The sequence below is a fragment of the Pelophylax lessonae genome, assembly GCF_965119305.1.
Source record: "Pelophylax lessonae genome assembly, chromosome: 1".
In the NCBI taxonomy this organism is placed as follows: Eukaryota; Metazoa; Chordata; class Amphibia; order Anura; family Ranidae; genus Pelophylax; species Pelophylax lessonae.
Genome location: NC_138768.1, coordinates 478,146,785 through 478,170,665, shown reverse-complemented (window position 1 = coordinate 478,170,665; position 23,881 = coordinate 478,146,785). Strand labels below are relative to the sequence as shown.

General features: G+C 41.8%; 1 protein-coding gene across 12 annotated transcripts in view; it reads left to right on the top strand.

Annotated features, from left to right (window-relative positions):
• PTPRS (protein tyrosine phosphatase receptor type S) overlaps window positions 1-23,881 on the top strand; it is a 540,344-nt gene that overhangs the window by 216,922 nt on the left and 299,541 nt on the right. For all 12 annotated transcript variants that reach the window (XM_082243959.1, XM_082243967.1, XM_082243958.1 and 9 more), the window contains 3 exons: window positions 8,246-8,827; window positions 15,594-15,727; window positions 23,079-23,223. In XM_082243959.1, coding sequence (XP_082100085.1) covers window positions 8,246-8,827; window positions 15,594-15,727; window positions 23,079-23,223 — 861 coding nt within the window. The remainder of the gene's footprint in view (window positions 1-8,245; window positions 8,828-15,593; window positions 15,728-23,078; window positions 23,224-23,881) is intronic.

Genomic DNA, 23,881 nt, shown 5'->3' with positions numbered 1-23,881 from the left:
TCACCCCCTTCCTGCCCAGACCGATTTTCAGCTTTCAGCGCTCTCACACTTTGACTGAGAATTACTCAGTCATGCAACACTGTACCCATTCAAAAATTGTGTCCTTTTTTTCACACAAATAGAGCTTTCTTTTGATGGTATTTAATCACTACTGGGTTTTTTATTTTTTGTGCTATAAATAAAAAAAGACTGAAAATATTGTGAAAAAACACATTTTTCTTTGTTTCTGTCATAAAATTTTGCAAATTAGTAATTTTTCTTCACAAATTTTGGCCAAAATTTATACTGCTACTTATCTTTGGTAAAAATAACCCAAGTAAGTGTATATTATTTGGTCTTTGTGAAAGTTATAGAGTCCACAAGCTATGGTGTGAATCATTGAAAATTGATCACACTTGATCACACCTGATGTACTGAAGGCCTATCTCATTTCTTGAGACACTAAAAAGTCAGGAAAGTACAAATACCCCCCAAATGACCCCTTTTTGGAAAGTAGACATTCCAAGGTATTTAATAAGGGGCATGGTGAGTTTTTTGAAGTTGTAATTTTTTCCCACAATGCTTTGCAAAATGAAGATTTTTTTTTTATTTTATTTTTTTTTTACAAATTGCCGTATTAACAGGTTATTTCTCTCACACAGCACATGTATACTTGCAACTACACCCCAAAACACATTCTACTACTCCTTCTGAGTATGGCGATACCACATGTGTGAGACTTTTTCACAGCCTGGCCACATACAGAGGCCTAACATCCAACCAGCACCGTCCGGCATTCTAGGAGCACAAATTTCACATATAATTTCCTGACAACCTATCGTACTTTTGAAGGCCCTGGAGCACCAGGACAATGGAAACCCCTATAAAATGACCCCATTTTGGAAAGCAAACACCCCAACGTATAATTTTTGAGGCATAATGAGTCTTTTGAATATGTCATTTTTTTCCACAAGTTTTTGGAAAATGTGGAAAGAAAATGAAAACACATTTTTTTTTACACAAAGCTGTCCATTTATGCAATATTTCTAACACATAGCATGTACATAGCAAAAATTGCACCCCAAAATACATTCTGCTATTCCTCCTGAGTATGGCGATACCACATGTGTAACACTTTTTCACAGCCTGGCCACATACATAGGCTTAACATCCAAGTAGCGCTTTACACAAAGTTGTCCATTTATCCACTTTAAGACTGGGCCTATTTTTGACACTTGGTGTTTACAAGCTAAAATCATTTTTTTGCTAGAAAACTACTTGGAACCCCCAAACATTATATATTTTTTTTTAGCAGAGACCCTAGAGAATAAAATGGAGATCGTTGCAATATTTTTTATCACACCATATTTGCGCAGCAGTCTTCCAAATGCGATTTTTTTGAAAAAAAAATCACTTTTTTGATCTAAAAAATAAGAAAACAGTAAATTTAGCAAATTTTTTTTCCATAATGTGAACGATAATGTTACGCCGAGTAATTAGATACCCAACATGTCATGCTTCAAAATTGCGCATGCTCACAGAATGGCGCCAAACATTGGTACTTAAAAATCCCCATAGGCAACATTTTAAAAATTTCTGCAGGTTACTAGCTTAGAGTTACAGAAGAGGTCTAGGGCTTAAATTATTGCTCTCGCTCTAACGATCGCGGCGATACCTCACATGTATGGTTTGAACACCGTTTACATATGTGGGCGGGACTTGCGTATGCGTTTGCTTCTGCGCGCGAGCTAACGGGGACAGGGCGCTTTAATTTTTTTTTCTTTTTTTTTTTTCCTATTTATTTTATTTATTATTTTTTTATTTTTACACAGTTTAAAAAAAAAAAATGTTTTGATAATTTTTATTCCTATTACAAGGAATGTAAACATCCCTTGTAATAGAAATAGGCATGACAGGTCCTCTTTATTGTGAGATCTGGGGTCAAAAAGACCTCACACCTCACAACTACACTAAAAAAGAAAAAAAAAAAAAAAAATTGTTGAAAGAGGAAAAAAAAAAAAGCAAAAAAAAAAAGCGGCCCTTTAAACCGGTTGCTAGGCAACATCTTTTGACGTAGCTCCGGTCCTCCAAGACCATAGAGTTGAGTGAGGGCCATCTTGCCCTCACTCGACTTCCTGTCTCTGAGGATCCGGGACCGGATAGTTTTCCCCGCTGCCGGCGGGTCCGGTAAGCTGGGAAAACGTCTGGGACGCGGCAGGAGGGGGGGGGGCACCTCTTCCCCTGCACCGTAAGGGTAATTCCGCGGCGAATCCGCCACTGGGACCACCCTTATCTGAAAGCCGACCGCCCACCGTTTCAAAAAATACCGGGGTTATGGGGGCTATCTTCTGCCATAACCCCAGTATTTAGCTTTCAATGGCCGACGCATATAGTCGTTAGGCGGTCAGTAAGTGATTGCATGTATATGGCAAACAGGTGACGATGACTGATGGGGTGACAGGTGACGATGACTGATGGGGTGACAGGTGACGATGACGGATGGGGTGACAGGTGATGATGACTGATGGGGTGACAGGTGATGATGATTGATGAGGTGACAGGTGACGATGATTGATGAGGTGACAGATGACAATCACTGACCGGGTGACATGTGACGATGATTGATGGGGTGACAAGTGACGATCACTGATGGGGTGTCAAGTGACGATGATTGATAGGGTGACAGATGACGGTGACTGATGGGGTGACAGGTGACGATGACTGATGGGGTGACAGGTGACGGTGACTGATGGGGTGACAGGTTACGATGACTGATGGGGTGACAGATGACGATGACTGATGGGGTGACAGGTGACGGTGATTGATGGGGTGACAGGTGACGGGGCGATGGTCACTGATGGGTGACAGGTGACGGGCGATGGTGCACGGCGGTACTGATGGCAGTCTCTGGTGACCGGTGAACTTTAGGCTACATTCACATGTGAGCGTAGCGATCACGGGCAGAATCACTGCGATTCTGCCCGCGATCCAGAAATCATTGCAAATGGCGGGACGCCTGTGCGTTGCCCGCTGTGCGATGTTGCTGCGATTTCCGCCTGCCGAATCGCGGTAACATCACGCAAACAACGCATGACGCCCCAAAGAAACTCTTGTACTTTTTTGGGCGTCATGCGATGTTTGCGCGATGTTACTGCGATTTGGCAGGCGGAAATGGCGGCAACATCGCACAGCGTTTGGGGTGCTATTGCAAATCACGGGCAACGCACAGGCGTCCCGCAATTTGCAATGATTTCCGGATCGCGGGCAGAATCGCGGTGATTTTGCCCGCGATCGCTGCACTCACATGTGAACGTTATGGGTGTCAATTTCTGGGCACTGATGAGGTGACTGTTGGGTGACAGGTGACATTGGGGGGGGCTGGGGACTGTGTGGGGACCTTTATTACTGTGATTTTAGTGTGATTTTACTTTTTACATGTGTACAGAGCAGTAACTCACTATTTCTAGCTCTTCTCCCCTCATACTGGAAACTGTATGAAGAGAGAAGAGCTAGTAACAGTCAGTTACTGCTCTGTGTTTACATTTTGTGATCGGCTGTGAATGGATTCACAGCCGATCACTTAGTAAACAGTCACTGTCAGTGACTGTTTACTACCGCCGGTGACAGCTGTGTTCCTACGGAACACAGTGCCACCGACATGACCGCGCTGCGCGCTCCCGATCGCGCATGCGCGGTCATCTCCCGGCCGCCTCCATTGTGATCGGCTGTGTCATTGGAACACAGCCGATCACGTGGGAAACAGCCATGCCTATTGGCTGTTTCCCCCCTGCCGGTGACCGGCTGTGTCCCGGGGACACGCCGACACCGGCAGTGCACGGCGGCGCGCCCGCGATCGCGCGCCTGCCGTGCATTTACTGGGTCACGTCATATGACGTCCGCCCAGGATAATAGCCGCACCGTCCCGCCGTCATATGACGGCGGGCGGGCGGTAAGTGGTTAAGGTCAACACAGAGGACAAGGGGGCTCTCTACGTCTAGAGGAAAACAGATTTAGTCTCCAAATACGGAAAGGTTTCTTCACCATAAGAGCTGTGAAAATGTGGAATAGACTCCCTCCAGAGGTGGTTCTGGCTAGCTCACTAGATTGCTTTAAAAAAGGCCTGGATTCTCTCCTAGGTGTACATAATATAAATGGGTACTAACATTTTTTTTTAGGTATCCAGGGAATATCCGGTTGCCTCTCGGGGGTCGGGAGGGTTTTTTTTTCCCCTGCTGTAGCGGATTGGATCGTGCTTTGCTGGGGTTTATTTTCGCCTTCCTCTGGATCGGGTGTGGAATTTGGGTGAATGGGATTGTATGGTAGGGTTTTCAATACTGTTTTTTTTTTTTTTTTTTATGGTTAAACCGGATGGACTTGTGTCTTTTTTCAACCTGACTAACTATGTAACTTTATACCTGTAGACATTAAAAAAAAAAGAAAAAATTTAATGTCCGAAAATATCGTCTGATACCGATATCCAAAGACCAAAATATCGGCGGTAAAAAAACAATATCAGTTGATCACTAGTTTTAATCCTGCTTGTTACTAAACTGAATGTCTGTAGCAGAGAGGAGGATGTATACCAACTAGGACTGCCCATAGGCGTAGCCAAATCTTTTTTCTACCTAGTGTCTTACTCCAGTAGGGGGCAATATAAGGAAGGTTCTGAATAATGGACAGCTGTGTCCGTCAATGAACTCAAAGAAAAGGATTTTAGGGCAAGTACAAAAAATCCCATTTTTTCTTCCTACCAGAAAACGTTTTTTCCTGGAGTTCATTAAAGTGGAACTGTACTCACTTCTATTCTAGTGATTGCAAGGTTGTGGTGTCCGCAGCTCCCTGCTTGTCACAGAAATATTTGCCACCGTAAATTATCGAACCGAAAATAGGGTTTTCAGCTTTCTGACAAAAGAAAAAAAAGTGCAGATAGTGGCTGCCGAAAACACCTGTGATTTTACCATGATTTTACCTTGCTTATGATGTGTTTTTTTTTCATAGGTCATGTGGCTCAAAAATGCATGAAAAATGCAACACAGGTGCATTTTTGCTGCATTTTTAATGCATTTCTCTGGGGAGGTGCATTTTTTTTTAACTGACCAAATATGCACCAAAAATGCTGCAAGCATGATTTTTTACACTGCTTAAAAAGGTTGTGATAATGGTCAACAATAAATTCATTTAAATTCATGATATTAATTGAAAAGTTGAGTATAATATAATTATTCATAAAAATTAATACATGTATTTTTTTTTTTAAGAAAACTATCAATTTCGGTTTCGGCCAAGTGCATCCTGAAGTTTTGGTTTCGGCACCAAAATTTTAATTTCAGTGCACCACTAGTTTTAAGGGTGTGGAAGGAATTGGGAAGATACTTTGATAAGGGACATAAGCATTACATAAATGCCTGGCTTGCCAGGACTTCCCAGGGTCATTCTTTTTTGTGTCCCTCTGCTTGCATCCAAGGACATTTTTATGAGCTTCTATGGGTTTGAAATCACACAAAAAATAGCCTCAATTATTCTTCTGAATACACTGAATTAATCTAAAAATATTTTTTTGATTGCAATCACCAGTCCACTACCTAGCTATTAGAGATGGAGAATGTAGACATCTAATGAAATCTTGTGATTTACAGAAAAAAGGCATCACAGTGATTTTAATTGAAGGTATATATCTTTAAGTAAGTAATTAGTTGTATTCAATGATATTATTAAAATGGTTTGGACTAACGTAAGTTGTAGTGTCTGGGCACCCTTCCCCCCCCCTTTTTTCTGGATTCTTACCCGAGATAATAAAGCACCAGTGTGTCTCACTGCTGTCCACCATCCATAAGGACACATTTGACATTTTACAAGAAATTCTTACCGTTATTGAATAATGACATCTGACCACCCTGAGATCTCTGTGTATAATTTCGATGTCAAAAGACTCTCTTGTATAAGTTAGTGAGCTGAGGGCTTTGAATCACTGAATTTAGTTATTTGAAGAAGTCTGAATTTTTTCTTGGAGAACTTTTTTACACCATGCTTTAGAAGGATTTTACCTTGCTCTGGATCAGCTGTAGATTTATTGTTTTGAATAAATAAAAGTAAGAATAAATAAATCGGCGCTAATCAATCACACCTAAATCTCATAAATAGCAAGAATACCAATAAATACTCATAAAAGATCATAAAGGATCACATGGGTAACATAAACACAGCAATAACTGATAATATCAGCAGAAAGCGGTAAATAAAAAAGTAAATAAAGTGCCAGATTGTAAAGAGATGGTGAGGAAGGTGCACTGTGCTAAACAGTGATATGGACCGTTATATATTTATTTTTATTCTCCACGATATATCTATATATTTATTTGTTTTTCTTAGCATAGCTTCCTTTTATTTAGCTCTCCTGGGGCTATTATTTACATTACCAGATCTGTTGTTAATGCCATCTGGTGGCGAATACTGTTTACTGTGTTGTGGGCGGTTACTATGGTGACCGCACCCTATTATAACTTGCACGTCATCCGTCTTCTTTACCCTTGATAAAATCACGTTGTGCTGTGATGCAACACATCGGGAGAAGCCGTTTGACGTCACTTCCGGTCTTCGGCCTAGACCGGAAGTTATCTGAGATAACCGCTGTGAGCGGCTGCTACTCTGCTATTCTGCTATGCTGATTTTACATTACTGAAATGTGAGTTTTTATTATGCTTTATCAAATAAATCTATGCAAATTTACTACACTATGAAGTCCCTTCCTCTGTCTATGGTTTGAGTCTCAAACCTTATCAGGATCCTTTATTTATTGGATGATCGATGCTGGCTGTCTAAGTGATTGAGGAGAATTTTCTATCAGTGACTTTCCCTTCTCCTCCCTGGCTACTGGAAAGCAGAGAAAAAACACCTGCAGCTGAGACCATATTACCTATTGGTACAAACGCTCTTTATGAGTGATTTGGAGGAAAGCGGCCATTTCACTTATTTATGGATACATGCTCACTACTGGGTGATAGAGTTCCCCATACTACCGGCAACCTGTGAAGACACCATCACTGATTTTTTGTGTTATAACTCTCATTTGAGAATGCACAAACATTTTTTGCATTGTTGATGCACAAGGACTTTCCTCACTTTTATATCCACTGTTACCCCCTTGTTCTTTGGGGTGTTGTAACACTGCGGTTTATACTATTGTCAATTTTACTGACCCACTTTATGTTCTCTTCACAGTGCGATTTTATTTTGCTACTTTGCTACTTTACTATAAATAATTTGTTTTTATTGCTCTGGTCATTATTTTGTTTTTTATTCGATCAGTTTTCAGCACAGTACACTTTTATTCACTGTCACCTCTAACTGCTACATATCTTTTAGCTTTTAAGTGACTAGTGTAGCCTTTATTCGGTTCACACATCTTTGAAGATCAATATCACCGTTTAGCATAGTGCACCTTCCAGCCTCACCATCTCTTTACAATCTGGCACTTTATTTACTTTTTTATTTACCGCTTTCTGCTGATATTATCAGTTATTGCTGTGTTTATGTTACCCATGTGATCCTTTATGATCTTTTATGAGTATTTATTGGTATTCTTGCTATTCATGAGATTTAGGTGTGATTGATTAGCGCCGATTTATTTTGTTCTTACTTTTATGCCTTTATGTATGTGGTGACACCACAGAGAATTGGCTGCTAGTCACTATTTTATCAAACTTTTTTACCTACCCTCTACACACTACATCCTGATATATGGTCAGTGCTTAGGTTTCTCTACTCCTTTACTGTTTTGAAGAAACATTTTTTGTTTTTTAATAGATTTACTTTCATATATCTATAGTGCCGGTTCACATTTCTGCGATCACAGAGATCGCATGTAATTCGGAGCGCACTGCTCCTGAAATTACATGCGATCTCTGTGCGGTGCAAATTCAGCCATACAGTTTGTATGGCTGAATTTGCACCACAATCGCACCGAAATCGCACAGGACACTTTTTTTTGGTCCGCAGCAGAATCGGATCGCATGGTGGTTCACGCTAGTGCGATCCGATTCTGTGCGAACTTTCACACTACGATATGAGATCTGATCTGGGGGTGTCATTAACTTTTAATTGACACCCCCAGTGTATCGCATAGGGCAGTGTGAACTGCCAGGGGTACGGATGCGATGCGGGAACACGATGTAAACCCGAAAACTATGTAACTATGAAGTAAAATTAAGTAAATATTTATTTTGACATATTTTGCTTCTCTTATGTGTTTTGTTTACCCGATTTTTAGCCCTTCCCAAGGCACCTGGGACTCCCGTGGTAACAGAGACCACAGCTACAAGTATAACAATTACATGGGACTCTGGCAATCCTGATCCTGTGTCTTACTACGTTATAGAATACAAATCCAAAACGCAGGATGGGCCATATCAAATAAAGGAGGACATCACAACAACAAGATACAGCATTGGCGGACTCAGTCCTAATTCCGAATATGAGATCTGGGTGTCAGCAGTTAACTCTATCGGCCAAGGACCACCAAGTGAACCTGTAGTGACACGGACTGGTGAGCAGGCTCCTGCCAGTGCCCCTCGAAATGTACAGGCTCGGATGTTTACCTCTACTACAATGATAATTCAGTGGGAAGAACCCGTGGAACCAAATGGGCAAATACGGGGATATCGTGTTTACTACACTATGGAGCCTGACCAGCCAGTCAGCAACTGGTTAAAATATAATGTGGAGGATAATCTTTTAACCACAATAGGAAATTTACTTGAACATGAAACCTATACTGTCAGAGTCTTAGCTTTTACATCTGTAGGTGATGGCCCACTCTCTGATCCTATCCAAGTAAAAACGCAGCAAGGAGGTGAGTGGCACTTTTCAAATATCAGTTCAATTATATCTTATTTAAATGTGAACTGCTGTCAACATTTTGGTTTCTTAGGGGGAAGTTTTTATATTTGTTTTCTTTAACTTTAAGAGCCGGTCCACACTGCCGCGACTTGTCAGCCTGACAAGTCGCGCTCCCTCGCGGTCCATTGACCGCTACAGGACCCGTTCTAATAGGAGCGACACAAGTCGCTCCGACTTAGTAAAAGGGTCCTGTACTACTTTGGGGCGACCTCGGAGCGACTTGCATAGATTTCCATTATGTGAAGTCCCTGCAAGTCGCTCCAAAGTCGTGGTGCATGGTAATGCCCAAGTCGCCCCCGAAGTAGTACAGAGTCGTGTCGCCTTAGTGTGAACCGACTCTAAAATACAGACTCATCTTAGTTGTGTGTTGTATAATAACAGATATAAAATGTAAAGAAAGCATTTTTTAAAATCCACTCTGCCAGGGATTTGCATAAATCAATGTCTTGATCAGTTTTACCATGATGAGTTGCAGATATCTCCAAAAAAAGATTAGGTTTTCTCTGATGCATTTTCAGTCTGAAAACTCATCAAACCATATGTAAATGTATGTCATTACACACTTGCACTACAATTTGATGTGTTGGGTGAAGTGCATTACAACACATGCCAACATTGGTTTTGATGGCATTTCTATTTATTTCAATGAAAAAAACTGAAAAAAAATGCAGTCTATTACAAAAGTGTAAATGGGTCCTTAAAGTGGTTATAAAAACAGCACATTATTTTTTACCTTAACGCATTCCCTGTATTAAAGTAATCACCCCCTCACATCTCTATATCCTTAGTCATATGATACACAGGCAGCAGCTGGAGGCATTGGCTCCTGCTGCTATCAATCAAACTCTGTGAGGAGGGAGTGGAGGCAGGGCCAAACCGCGCTGTGTGTGCCTAGGATGCACACAGCAAGGCTCAGGAGCAAGCCCACAGGTGTGTCCTCGAAGCAAGTGGCTTGAAATGGGGACACACACAGAAGAGGCGCTGAAAGCACATTGGAGGACCCGAAAAGATGAGGTTCAGGGCTGCTCTGTGCAATATCTCAGAGCAGGTAAATATAGCATGTTTATTTAAATTTATAAAAAGGTTACCTTTACAACCACTTTAACTTTTTTTATGGAGGGAAATAGAAGAGAAGGTCCTTTCCTATAGACTCACTGCAAATGTTTTGGTCCTTTAACCACTTAAGCCCCAGCCCTATTTCGGACACTTTTTGTTTACAAGTTAAAACCAGTATTTTAGAACCCCCAAACATTATATATATTTTTTTAGCAAAGACTCTGGAGAATAAAATGTCGGTCATTGCAAAATTTTTTGTCACGCGGTATTTGCGCAGCAGTCTTTAAAACGCCATTTTTTTGGAAAAAAATTGAAAAATCACATTTCACTGCATTTAAAAAATACTAAACAGTAAAGTTAGCCCATTTTTTTTGTATATTGTGAAATATGATGTCACGCCGAGTAAATAGATACCCAACATGTTACGGTTTAAAATTGCGCCCCCCCCCCCCCGTGGGATGGCGACAAACTACGGTCAATAGAGATCTCAATCTGCGACGCTTTAAATTTATTTAACGGTTACCAGTTTAGAGCTAGAGTGTAGCTCTTTTTTTTAATTATTGCCCACGCTCTGGCGATCACGCCGATACCTCACATGTGTGGTTTGAACAGCGATTTCATTTGCGGCTCGACTTGCGTATACGTTTTCTTTTGTGCGCGAGCTAACGGTGACGGGGGCGGCTAAATTTTTTTTTTTTTCCTATTGATTTTTTCTTTTTTTTTAATTTTAATACAGGTTTTTAAAAAAAAATGTAAACATCCCTTGTGACACCAATATGTAGTGACAGGTACACTTTATGGAGGGATCGAGGGTCTAAAAGACCCTAGACCCCTCTACTACACTTCCCTGTATGCAAAACTCCGAAAACGGCATTTTTGCATACAGCTGTTTTTCAAATCTGCCGGCTTTTGCAGCACAGTAACCCGGAAGTGACGTCATGGACGCCGCCTCCGGGTTACGTCATCGGAGATGGCTAAATATCTGTGCAATGGGTGCAGATTATTTGACGGTGAAAAGAGGTCAGTTTGACAGGGATATCGGTTGTAGGTTCTCTTCAATGTTAGAGGTCAATGACATGTTTGAAATTAATTTGAATTTACTATAACCACTTTAGCCCTGGAAGGTTTACCCCTCTTCATGACCAGGCCATTTTTTGCTGTACCCAAATAGAATTGACGTCCTTCCCCCCCCCCCCCCCCCCCACAAATAGAGCTTTCTTTTGGTGGTATTTGATCACCTCTGCGGTTTTTATTTTTTGCGCTATAAACGGGCAGTAAAAAAGGCAGTCTATTGTGAAAAAAAAAATAAATAATCATTTTTACTTTATGCTATGTAAAAAATCAAATTTATTCCAATATGTATTCTGCTACATATTTTTGATGAATAAAAAATCCTAATAAGTGTATATTGATTGGTTTGCGCAAAAATTATAGTGTCTACAAACTAAAGGATATTTTTATGGAACTTTTTTTTTTTTTTTTTTTTTACTAGTAATGGCAACGATCAGCAATTTTTAGCAGGATTGCGACATTGCGGCAGACAAATTGGACATCTAACTGACACTTTTTTGGGGACCAGTGATACTAATACAATGATCAGTGCTAACAAAATGCACTGTCACTGCGCTAATGACACTGGCAGGGAAGGGGTTAACCCAAAGGGCGCTCAAAGAGTTAAGTGTGCTCCTAGGGAGTGCTTTCTAACTGTGTGGCAGGTGGCTTAACTGGAGGAAAACAGAGATGCATGTTTCTGCCTAGCAGAAACACAAGATCTTCATCTTTCTCTCTGACAGAACGGCGGTCTGCCTTGTTTACATAAGAAGAGCGCCATTCTGCCTCTCCTTTGAGGGATCGGCCTTCTGGACATGCTGATTGGCTGAGTCGCTTCAGTCCTCCAAGGGCATAGAGCCAAGTGAGGGCCATCTTGCCCTCATTCGACTTCCTGCACAGCTACAGTGCCTTGCGAAAGTATTCGACCCCCTTGAACTTTGCGAACTTTTGCCACATTTCAGGCTTCAAACATAAAGATATAAAACTGTAATTTTTTGTGAAGAATCAACAACAAGTGGGACACAATCATGAAGTGGAACGAAATTTATTGGATATTTCTTGGATAACTTTTTCAGCAAATAAAAAACTGAAAAATTGGGTGTGCAAAATTATTCAGCCCCGTTAAGTTAATACTTTGTAGCGCCACCTTTTGCTGCGATTACAGCTGTAAGTCGCTTGGGGTATGTCTCTATCAGTTTTGCACATCGAGAGACTGAAATTTTTGCCCATTCCTCCTTGCAAAACAGCTCAAGCTCAGTGAGGTTGGATGGAGAGCGTTTGTGAACAGCAGTTTTCAGTTCTTTCCACAGATTCTTGATTGGATTCAGGTCTGGACTTTGACTTGGCCATTCTACTACCTGGATATGTTTATTTGTGAACCATTCCATTGTAGATTTTACTTTTATGTTTTGGATCACTGTCTTGTTGGAAGACAAATCTCCATCTCAGTCTCAGGTCTTTTGCAGACTCCATCAGGTTTTCTTCCAGAATGGTCCTGTATTTGGCTGAATCCATCTTCCCATCAATTTTAACCATCTTCCCAGTCCCTGCTGAAGAAAAGCAGGCCCAAACCATGATGCTGCCACCACCATGTTTGACAGTGGGGATGGTGTGTTCAGGGTGATGAGCTGTGTTGCTTTTACACCAAACATAACGTTTTGCATTGTTGCCAAAAAGTTTGATTTTGGTTTCATCTGACCAGAGCACCTTCTTCCACATGTTTGGTGTGTCTCCCAGGTGGCTTGTGGCAAACTTTAAACAACACTTTTTATGGATATCTTTAAGAAATGTCTTTCTTCTTGCCACTCTTCCATAAAGGCCAGATTTGTGCAGTATACGACTGATTGTTGTCCTATGGACAGAGTCTCCCACCTCAGTTGTAGATCTCTGCAGCTCATCCAGAGTGATCATGGGCCTCTTGGCTGCATCTCTGATCAGTCTTGTCCTTGTATGAGCTGAAAGTTTAGAGGGACAGCCAGGTCTTCGTAGATTTGCAGTGGTCTGATATTCCTTCCATTTCAATATTATCATTTGCACAGTGCTCCTTGGGATGTTTAAAGCTTGGGAAATCTTTTTGTATCCAAATCCGGCTTTAAACTTCTCCACAACAGTATCTCGGACCTGCCTGGTGTGTTCCTTGTTCTTCATGATGCTCTCTGCGCTTTAAAAGGACTTCTGAGACTATCACAGTGCAGGTGCATTTATATGGAGACTTGATTACACACAGGTGGATTCTATTTATCATCATTAGTCACTTAGGTCAACATTGGATCATTCAGAGATCCTCACTGAACTTCTGGAGAGAGTTTGCTGCACTGAAAGTAAAGGGGCTGAATAATTTTGCACGCCCAGTTTTTCAGTTTTATATCTTTATGTTTGAAGCCTGAAATGTGGCAAAAGGTCGCAAAGTTCAAGGTGGCCGAATACTTTCGCAAAGCACTGTATGTGATTTTGCGTAGGAGGGCCGCATTATATCTGTGTGGGGCAGTCCATAAGAAGTTAAATATGTTAAAATGCTTTGCAGGTATTTTCTGAATTCTCAATCCTGTCTACTCTATTTAACCATTTACAGACTTTGAACATATTACATTCGCCTGTAGAACATTTAGTTAAAGTAGAGCTAACAGCATTATTTTCATTTTGAATTGAGTAAGTGAATGTTACCATGTCAAAAAAGGATGCCATACCAAAAAAAGGAAGTGAGAGGAAATCCCCCAAAGTGAGGGAATTGTTGCTGCTCCAGGGTAACTAAAACTAGTATCCCCATTAGAAGGTAACAAATCTCCCCCTCCCTATTAGGCCCTGTTCACACATGAGCGTATTTCAGCTCATAAAACGTTCATCTCTGAAGTCTCAAAACGCCCAACAAGCAAAATCCCTTTCATTTCAATGGCCCCTGTTCACATCTGAGCTTTTTGTCGCCTGAAGCAAAATGCCTGAAGCTCAAAAAAGTACACGAGCTTCTTTTTTGGCAGATTACAAGCGTTTTTGTTAGATGTCAATGCCTGCCTCCAAACACCTGCAAAAAATGCCTGAAAAAACGCCTGTAAAAAGCCCAAAAAAACACCTGAAAACTATACACTCAAGTGTATATGGGGCCTTACTGTTCTGGGGACAAGACAAAATGTATGAATTTTCTTTTACTTTCTCTTTTGAGGATAATGGTAAACAGCACACATGGAGTGGGTACATCTCCCTAACGGGCACAGACACTGATAAAGACATGACAGGGGTTCTAACTCTTCTACACATCAAAACTGAAACAAAAAAGCGTTGCCCTTAGTGTGGACCTTAAATGTCCAACCATACTCCAAGCCCAACTCCATGTCCAAGCTTACCACCATACTTTAGAAAGTACAATTTTTTTTTTTTCAAAAATGTTTTATTAATATTAAACAAAATACGTAGTAATCAAAACAGGTGAAAAGACCGTAACGTGTATAAACTTGTGCCAGAACAGATATCTCAAACATATGCAATAAACAAAATGGTATGAGACATTGTAACTGTAAACGTTAAGGAAGGGTAAGGCAGTGTGAAGAGTCTAACATGAAGTTTATCGTCATCATAGGAGCAAATAGGAAGAAGTATCTGTGTAGCTATAGAGAACTGGGGTACGTGAGCTGTAGTCGCATTTTGGCAAGGCCCCCTGAACTCCGACACCCCCTGTGGGGAACTTGCTGTGTCAGGGGACAGGTAGCATACACCATTTTCAAGAAAATCCCAGTTATGAGTATTGCGAAGCAGGGATACGTGGCGAGAAAGACAGTAGAAGGAAGTGACCATTGGATGACAGTTGGGGAGCCAGGAGGGGGGTGGGGCGTAACGGGGGGGGGGGAGAGAAAGGGGGGAAGGTGGGGAGGGAAGGAGGGGAGAGGGTAGTAGGGTGGGGAAGGGTGGGGAGGGAGAGGGAAGTAGGGTGGGGAAGGGTGGGGAGGGAGAGGGGAAGACTAGGACGTAAGGGAGGGGCGAGGGGATAAGGAGCGGTCCCCTAAGTGTAGGATAGATGGAGTATACCTATCTGTGGTGACGTATATTTTAGAAAGTACTAATTACAATGTAAAACATTTCTTATGTATTAGCTGCAGTGGCCAGGAGCAGCTGATTACAATGTAATTTTGTTTTTACAATGTATTTCTACACTATTGTATTGCGAGCAAGTTTGCTTTTAATTAAGACATCATGACATTTATGCTCTTCTGTCTTTGTTTAACAACTTTGTAAAATGTATCTTCAACCAGAACCCTTTTTTAAATTTGAATAGATTAAGGAGTCAGATTCTGTCAGTTTTTATTGCTTTCTGTACCCCTATTGTAGAGACCTTTCTTTTCAACTGCTGGCTACAAAATTGTCACTAGTACAGAAAGTGATAGAAAACTATAATAGTATTAAAAATCCTGTTTTTTTTAATAGAACCCTAGTCTGCTTTTGATTGTTGTCTGTCCTTATTGGAAATTTTCAATCCTTTTCTTTCTTGGTCACAATGCTATCATCAGGACAGGAAGTGAATGAAACTATCAGTGATGCCTTAAAAATAATATACACTTGGTACAATAGTAACATAAGAAAACATTTGATTGAATGATAACTTTTTATGTTTATTCTTTATGTAGTTCCTGGACAGCCAATGAATTTCAGAGCTGAAGCCAAATCAGAAACCAGCATTAGTCTCACCTGGAGTCCTCCACGCCAGGACAGTATTGTGAAGTATGAAGTAATTTACAAAGAAAGTGAGAAAGGTCCTGAGGTAGGTAGAGAATCGCTGTAAGACCTGCGTGCATTGCTTTTAGGTACAGCAAGTGTCCATTTCAGAAAATAGAATGTACAGTCTACAGCAAGAATGCAGCAGGTATACTGTGGAGTTGATTTACTAAAACTGGAGGGTTCATAATCTGGTGCACCTCTGCATAAAAATCATTTAGCTTCCAGGTTTTTATGTTGAAGCTCATTTGAACAAGCTGAAGTTAAAAAAGCTGACTGGCTGCCATGCACAGCTGCACGAGATTAGTAAATCTACTCGTGTATATTACTAACAAATAGTATGTACTAAGTTGTATTGGTTGTTATGCCGTTACACACTTATAGAGTGAAAAATCAGCGTTCAGTGTATTCTGGTGTGGGATATGCCTGCTCTTTCTTTATGAATCTTCTTCAGTATGATCAATAATTTCTCCCACAAATGCCAGAAAAAAATGCTGCTTACAAAAAATACTTATCCGCTACAAGTGGTTAAACTGGACCTTGCATCAGTTATAATTTTTCATGTTAAGTACATGTGGTTAAGTGGTTATGTATCTCCTCTAACAGAGATCATGGTACTTGCCCTAGTAATGTTTATTTTATCAAGTAGGTAAAATTGAAAATGCTAGCACTAATTAGTTACATAGTTAGTGAGGTTGAAAAAAGACATCAGTCCATCCAGTTCAACCTATGATGTGTGTGTGTGTTTGCTTTTAACCGTACATTGTATACCCCTGTATGTTGTGGTCTTTAAGGTGTCCATCTAATAGTTTCTTGAAACTATCAATGCTCCCTGCTGATACGACTGCTTGTGGAAGAGAATTCCACATCCTTACCGCTCTTACAGTGAAGAACCCCTTACGCACTTTAAGGTTAAACCGCCTTTCCTCTAGTTTTAGTGAGTGGCCACGTGTCTTGTTGTATCTCCTTTCTCTGAATAGTTTGTTCCTTATGCTCGGGTCACCAGTACAGTATTTGTACATTGATATCATATCCCCCCTCCATCGTCTCTTCTCCAGAGAGAATAAGTTCAGTGCTTGTAGTCTTTCCTCATAGCTGATGTCCTCCATTCCCCTAATTATTTTTGTTGCCCTTCTTTGGACTTTCTCCAGTTCCAGCACATCCTTCCTAAGGACCGGTGCCCAGAACTGGACAGCATACTCCAGATGTGGCCGGACCAGAGTCTTGTAGAGTGGGAGAATAATCTCTTTATTTCTGGAGTGAATCCCCTTTTTTATACATCCCACTATTCTGTTGGCTTTGCTTGCGGCGGCTTGGCATTGCATGCCACTGCCAAGCTTGTTGTCTACCAGTACCCCCAGGTCCTTTTCCATCCTAGACTCACCCAGAGGTTCCCCCCCTAGTGAGTAGCTTGCTTTCTGGTTTCTGGCCCCCAAGTGCATTACTTTACATTTTTCAACATTAAATCTCATCTGCCATGTAGTTGCCCACCCCGTTATTTTGTTCAGGTCCGCTTGCAAGGTTTCCACATCCTGCATAGAAAATATTGGCAAGCCTAGTTTAGTATCATCTGCAAATACTGAGATTGTACTCGATATCCCCTCCTCTAGATCATTTATGAATAAATTAAACAGGATTGGTCCCAGGACAGAACCCTGGGGGACCCCACTTTCCACACCCACCCAATCCGAGTACTCCCCATTAATCACCACCCTCTGTACTCTCCCCTGGAGCCAGTTCTCTATCCAGGTACTCACCTTATGGTCCATACCTACCTTCCTTAGTTTGTACAGTAAGCGTTTGTGGGGAACGGTGTCAAAGGCCTTTGCAAAGTCCAGATACACCACATCCACAGGCTTTCCTTTATCTAGGTGGCAGCTCACTTCATCGTAGAAGGTTAATAGATTGGTTTGGCACGAACGATTTTTCATGAATCCATGCTGATTACTACTTATAATACCGTTTTCATTACTAACGTCTTGTATGTGGTCCCTTAACATCCCCTCCAAAATTTTGCAGACTAATGATGTTAGGCTGACCGGCCTATAGTTACCCGGGATATATCTCTGCCCCTTTTTAAATATTGGTACCACGTTGGCTTTAATATCATAAACTTAGTTCTCGACAGCTTGGTAGCCCCTAAAAGGTTACCCTTAAAACCCCAAATTTAAAACGAAGGAGAACTGCTAAAAACATTAGAGGGTCACGCATCTTTGGTTGGTAGGGTAGTTTCAAGCCATAAGGTCAGATTTATCAGGACTGGCTCAACTTATTTATGGTCTTTACTCTTCTTATAAATAACTACTATATGTGCCTCTAAAGTCTGTGTAGGGGGGTAACACCCTTTGCTTAAGCTATTAAAAGCTTTCACATAGTGTAGAGCAGTGGTTCTTAACCTTGTTGGAGGTACTGAACCCCACCAGTTTCATATGCGCATTCACCGAACCCTTCTTATTTGGAAAAATAAAATATGATTTTTTCTAATTCAAAACATAGGTATATATTATTTTAGGTATACAGTGGGTACGGAAAGTATTCAGACCCCCTTAAATTTTTCACTCTTTGTTATATTGCAGCCATTTGCTAAAATCATTTAAGTTCATTCTTCTTCCTCATGAATGTACACATAGCACCCCATACTGACAGAAAAACACAGAATTGTTGACTTTGTTGCAGATTTATTAAAAAAGAAAAACTGAAATATCACATGGTCCTAAGTATTCAGACCCTTTGCTTTGACACTCATATATTTAACTCAGGTGCTTTCCATTTCTTCTGATCATCCTTGAGATGGTTCTACACCTTCATTTGAGTCCAGCTGTGTTTGATTATACTGATTGGACTTGATTAGGAAAGCCACACACCTGTCTATATAAGACCTTCCAGATCACAATGCATGTCAGAGCAAATGAGAATCATGAGGTCAAAGGAACTGCCTGAAGAGCTCAGAGACAGAATTGTGGCAAGGCACAGATCTGGCCAAGGTTACAAAAAGATTTCTGCTGCACTTAAGGTTCCTAAGAGCACAGTGGCCTCCATAATCCTCAAATGGAAGACGTTTGGGACAACCAGAACCCTTCCTAGAGCTGGCCGTCCGGCCAAACTGAGCTATCGGGGGAGAAGAGCCTTGGTTAGAGAGGTAAAGAAGAACCCAAAGATCACTGTGGCTGAGCTCCAGAGATGCAGTCAGGAGATGGGAGAAAGTTGTAGAAAGTCAACCATCACTGCAGCCCTCCACCAGTCGGGGCTTTATGGCAGAGTGGCCCGACAGAAGCCTCTCCTCAGTGTAAGACACATGAAAGCCCGCATGGAGTTTGCTAAAAAACACCTGAAGGACTCCAAGATGGTGAGAAATAAGATTCTCTGGTCTGATGAGACCAAAATAGAACTTTTTGGCCTTAATTCTAAGCGGTACGTGTGGAGAAAACCAGGCACTGCTCATCACCTGTCCAATACAGTCGCAACAGTGAAGCATGGTGGTGGCAGCATCATGCTGTGGGGGTGTTTTTCAGCTGCAGGGACAGGACGACTGGTTGCAATCGAGGGAAAGATGTATGCGGCCAAGTACAGGGATATCCTGGACAAAAACCTTCTCCAGAGTGCTCTGGACCTCAGACTGGGCCGAAGGTTTACCTTCCAACAAGACAATGACCCTAAGCACACAGCTAAAATAACGAAGGAGTGGCTTCACAACAACTCCGTGACTGTTCTTGAATGGCCCAGCCAGAGCCCTGACTTAAACCCAATTGAGCATCTCTGGAGAGACCTAAAAATGTCTGTCCACCAACGTTTACCATCCAACCTGACAGAACTGGAGAGGATCTGCAAGGAGGAATGGCAGAGGATCCCCAAATCCAGGTGTGAAAGACTTGTTGCATCTTTCCCAAAAAGACTCCTGGCTGTATTAGATCAAAAGGGGGCTTCTACTAAATACTGAGCAAAGGGTCTGAATACTTAGGACCATGTGATATTTCAGTTTTTCTTTTTTAATAAATCTGCAACAATGTCAACAATTCTGTGTTTTTCTGTCAGTATGGGGTGCTATGTGTACATTCATGAGGAAGAAGAATTAACTTAAATGATTTTAGCAAATGGCTGCAATATAACAAAGAGTGAAAAATTTAAGGGGGTCTGAATACTTTCCGTACCCACTGTATATTTATACATAGGTGCACAAAATGAACAAAACCATTAAAGAACAAAACCATTAAGAACAAAGAACAAAACCATTAAAACATGATTTTCACAGTGACCAGCGTGCCCCCTTTCAATGTACAGTGACCAGCGTGCCCCCTTTCAATGCAGAGAGACCAGCGTGCCCCCTTTCAATGCACAGTGACCAGCGTGCCCCCTTTCAATGCACAGTGACCAGCGTGCCCCCTTTCAATGCATAGTGACCATCGTGCCCCCTTTCAATGCACAGAGACCAGCGTGCCCCCTTTCAATGCACAGAGATCAGCGAGCCCCCTTTCAATGCAGAGGCCAGCGTGACCCCTTTCAATGCAGAGACCAGCGTGCGGCGTGCCACCTTCAATGCAGAGATCATTATTCGTGCCCCCTTTCAATGCAGAGACCAGCGTGCTGCGTGCCCCCTTCAATGCAGAGATCATCATTCATGCCCCCTTTCAATGTAGAGACCAGCGTGCTGCATGCCCCCTTCAATGCAGAGATCATCATTCGTGCCCCCTTTCAATGAAGAGACCAGCGTGCTGTGTGCCCCCTTCAATGCAGAGATCATCATTCATGCCCCATTTCAATGTAGAGACCAGCGTGCTGCATGCCCCCTTCAATGCAGAGATCTTCATTCGTGCCCCCTTTCAATGAAGAGACCAGTGTGCTGTGTGCCCCCTTCAATGCAGAGATCATCGTGCCCCCTTCAATTCAGAGATCCTCGTGCCCCCTTCAATGCAGGGTGAACAGCGTGCCAACTTGCCAAGCCCCCCCCCCCCCCCAGAGACCAGTGCACTTGACTTACCTGTTGTAGCAGCGGCTTCTTCTCTTCAGTCCCCGCGTCTCCTCGAGTCCCCCGCCTCCTCCTCGGCCAATGGCATTGGCCAAGGAGGAGGAGGATCCATGTGACAATAGCAAATTTTAATTCGCTATTGTCACACAATGGGTGGGCTCGGGGTGCACTGCTATGCTCCCCGGGTCCACCCTTTCCTACTAGAGCCAAATTGTAATAGGCGGGGAGTCGGGGACTGTCTGGGAGGCGGCGGCCTGGAGGAGAAAGTGTTACGTCACTGGTTGCTAGATGCTAAGCAGCTCTAGCCTAGCAACCAGTGCAGTGTGTGGGCTCCGGCCGCCTCCCTGCAGAGAGAGAGTGCCCGACAGAGAACAGAGAGAGCAGCAGAGCGGTCAGCGGATCAGGAGGATGATATACAGATGGTCACAACTCACAAGGCGGTTCTGCAAACTTCCAAATATTTAGTAACCGGTTCTGTGGAACCGGTGCGGCGTGTCATCACAAATCATATGAGTCGGGTGTGCCTCACCGAACCCCTGGGGTTCGATCGAACCCAGGCTAAGAACCACTGGTGTAGAGCTATGTCAGTTATAGTATTGTTATAGAAGACCACCTGGTCCCAGAATCTTCTAGGTTTTGTAATTTTTAAAGTCCCATGCAATTCTTACATTGGTATAGAAATTAATTTACCACCTCATATTAACGGGCACTTCTTTATTTTATGCTCTAAAATGATCTTCAAGAGTTCTTTAACTACTTGCCGCCCACGTTCTAGCCGAAAAACAGCTACAGTGCAGGCTTCCAATGCTGGGAGGGTGTCCATGGACGTCCCCCCATAATCACGCTGTGGGCAGTTCTGTTTATGATCGCGGAGTCCTTCGGACTCAGCTGATCACAGATCGGGGTGAACGCCGAATCACAGTGGCCCTTTACAACTTGTTCAGCTGTCAGCCAATGATAGCTGATCACAGGATGTAAACACACGCCAGGTTATCAGCTTTTCTTTCCTCACAGCATGAGGAGAGAAGAAGAGAGCCAGTAACCGGCTTGTGTTTGGAACATGTGCTCTGATAATCAGGGCACTGATTATCAGTGCAGTTCAAACAGTGCCCATCAGTGCTGCCAATCAGTGCCCACCAATACCAGCCCACCAGTGCTGCCAATCAGTGCCCACCATTGCCACCTGTGAGTACCCATCAGTGCGGCCCATCAGTGCATTCATCAGTGTCACCTATCAGTGCTGCCTCATCAGTGCCGCCTCATCAGTGTCGCCTCATCAGCGCACATTAGTGAAGGAGAAAAATGACCTGTTTTATAACAGACTTTTTTTTCTTAATTTTCGGTCTTTTTTCTTTTGTTTGGCACAAAATAAAAAACACAGCGGTGATTAAATACCACCAAAAGGAAGCTCTGCTTGTATGAAAAAAAAATAATAAAAATGTCATATGGGTACAGAGCATTGTATGATTGCACAATTGTCATTCAAAGTGTTGAAAAGTGCTGAAAGCTGAAAATCAGCCTGGGCAGGAAGGGAGTGAAAGTGCCCAGTAGGAAAGTGGTTAATGTTGTGCTTTCAGTCTTGCTGTCTGTCATATGGGGGATTTAGATGCTGCTTGTCTTTCTTTCTAGAGTGAGTAGACTTGCCTGTATCCAGTTAAGATTAAGGCCGCAATTGCCTAAAATGCACAAGTGTAGATATCTGCTTTCCTCTGCTGTGTAATTATTAAAGCATTTCCAGTGGATCAGTTTGGAGTGCTACCATTTTTGAAACTGTGGATAATATACTTCATGTATGAAAAGTGTTCCAGGACCATGAATTCAGTCCGTATGCTTTGCATGCATGTACAAATGTGCTATCTGAAAAGTACCATTAATCTAAAAATGTGCTAATATAAGTTTTGCCTTTAGGCTCCATCTATTTTAAAAGCAAAAAAGCACCACAAAACACCAGTATATTTTATAGCTATGTACCATGTTAAAAATCAAAGTGCATAATACTTTAGATGGGCAGGGTTGTCTCCCTCCCTGACACAGATTGTTCCCAGAAGGGGTGTCTGGAGAGGCAGACCAAACCCTCATCTTTAACTTATACCATGTACCAACCAATACCTATAATCTTTATACTGTTCACCTTTGATATCATCCTATTATGACATATGTACTCATCCAAGTGTTTCCTTATATTCAATCTCTTACTTTGTGAAAAAATTTCAATAAAAACATTGAACGAGAAAAATGAAAGTGCATATATTTGTTCTGTAAGGAAATGAGTCATCTTGTTTAGAAATATGTCAGATCTGATAGAGCTTCTTAAGCAGTCTTATAACTGCTTTTAAATATTAGTTGAAGAGTTTAATGTTAAATCTGTTTAATCAATTCCTGCCTGTTTGATGTACAAGAAATAACTGTAATCAATTAACATATATTTTCACAGATCAAAAAGACCTTTGACCCAACAACATCATATTTAGTGGAAGGTTTAAAACCCAATACAGAATATTTTTTCCGCCTTGCAGCTCGGTCTCAGCAAGGTCAGGGTGCTTGGACATCAGATGTTAAAGAGAGGACCATGCAGTCTAGTAAGTATATGTATATATATTTTTTTTCATCTATACCAGCAGAAAATTATGGAACACTCTATGTACAACTAATGTGGCCATTAGGTAAAAAACTGCCAGCGCAGTATTGTATATTAACTGCATTCATTTTAAGCACTTTTAGTACATGTTTCTGTTTGTTTTTTTATTTTTATTATTTTTTCAAATACTTTAAATATTTTTAGTATGCAGTGATTTTATTACAACAGGTTATCATTCTTCATACAGATTTTGTAACCAAAATGTATGTAGTCATGAATTTTCAGTTTATAGATCAGTTTCAGTACAGAATTGCATACTAGTGCTAGTTTACACTTGTGTTACAATCAATGCTCAGATCCTCATTCAGAAGGCATTTGATAGGCAGTGAGGAGGCGTTGTATCCCATCCCCACCTCCTGTTTAAACCTCTTGATCCCTGCAATTGCGTGGCACCCCTATTCAGTTTGGTACTGCCTGCTGAACCCGACAGTGTGGATAGTTATTGCCGCGATGCCAAGTATCACGGCATATGCATTGACCCCTTAGCTGTCTTTGCAGCTAAAAGAGGAGCAGTTGAGGGGCATTAAAACTGTTGCTCAGCTGTTCAGTTTTACGTCCCCTCAGCTCTGGTCCTGTGAGCTGTGTGGAAGGGGGTGTGT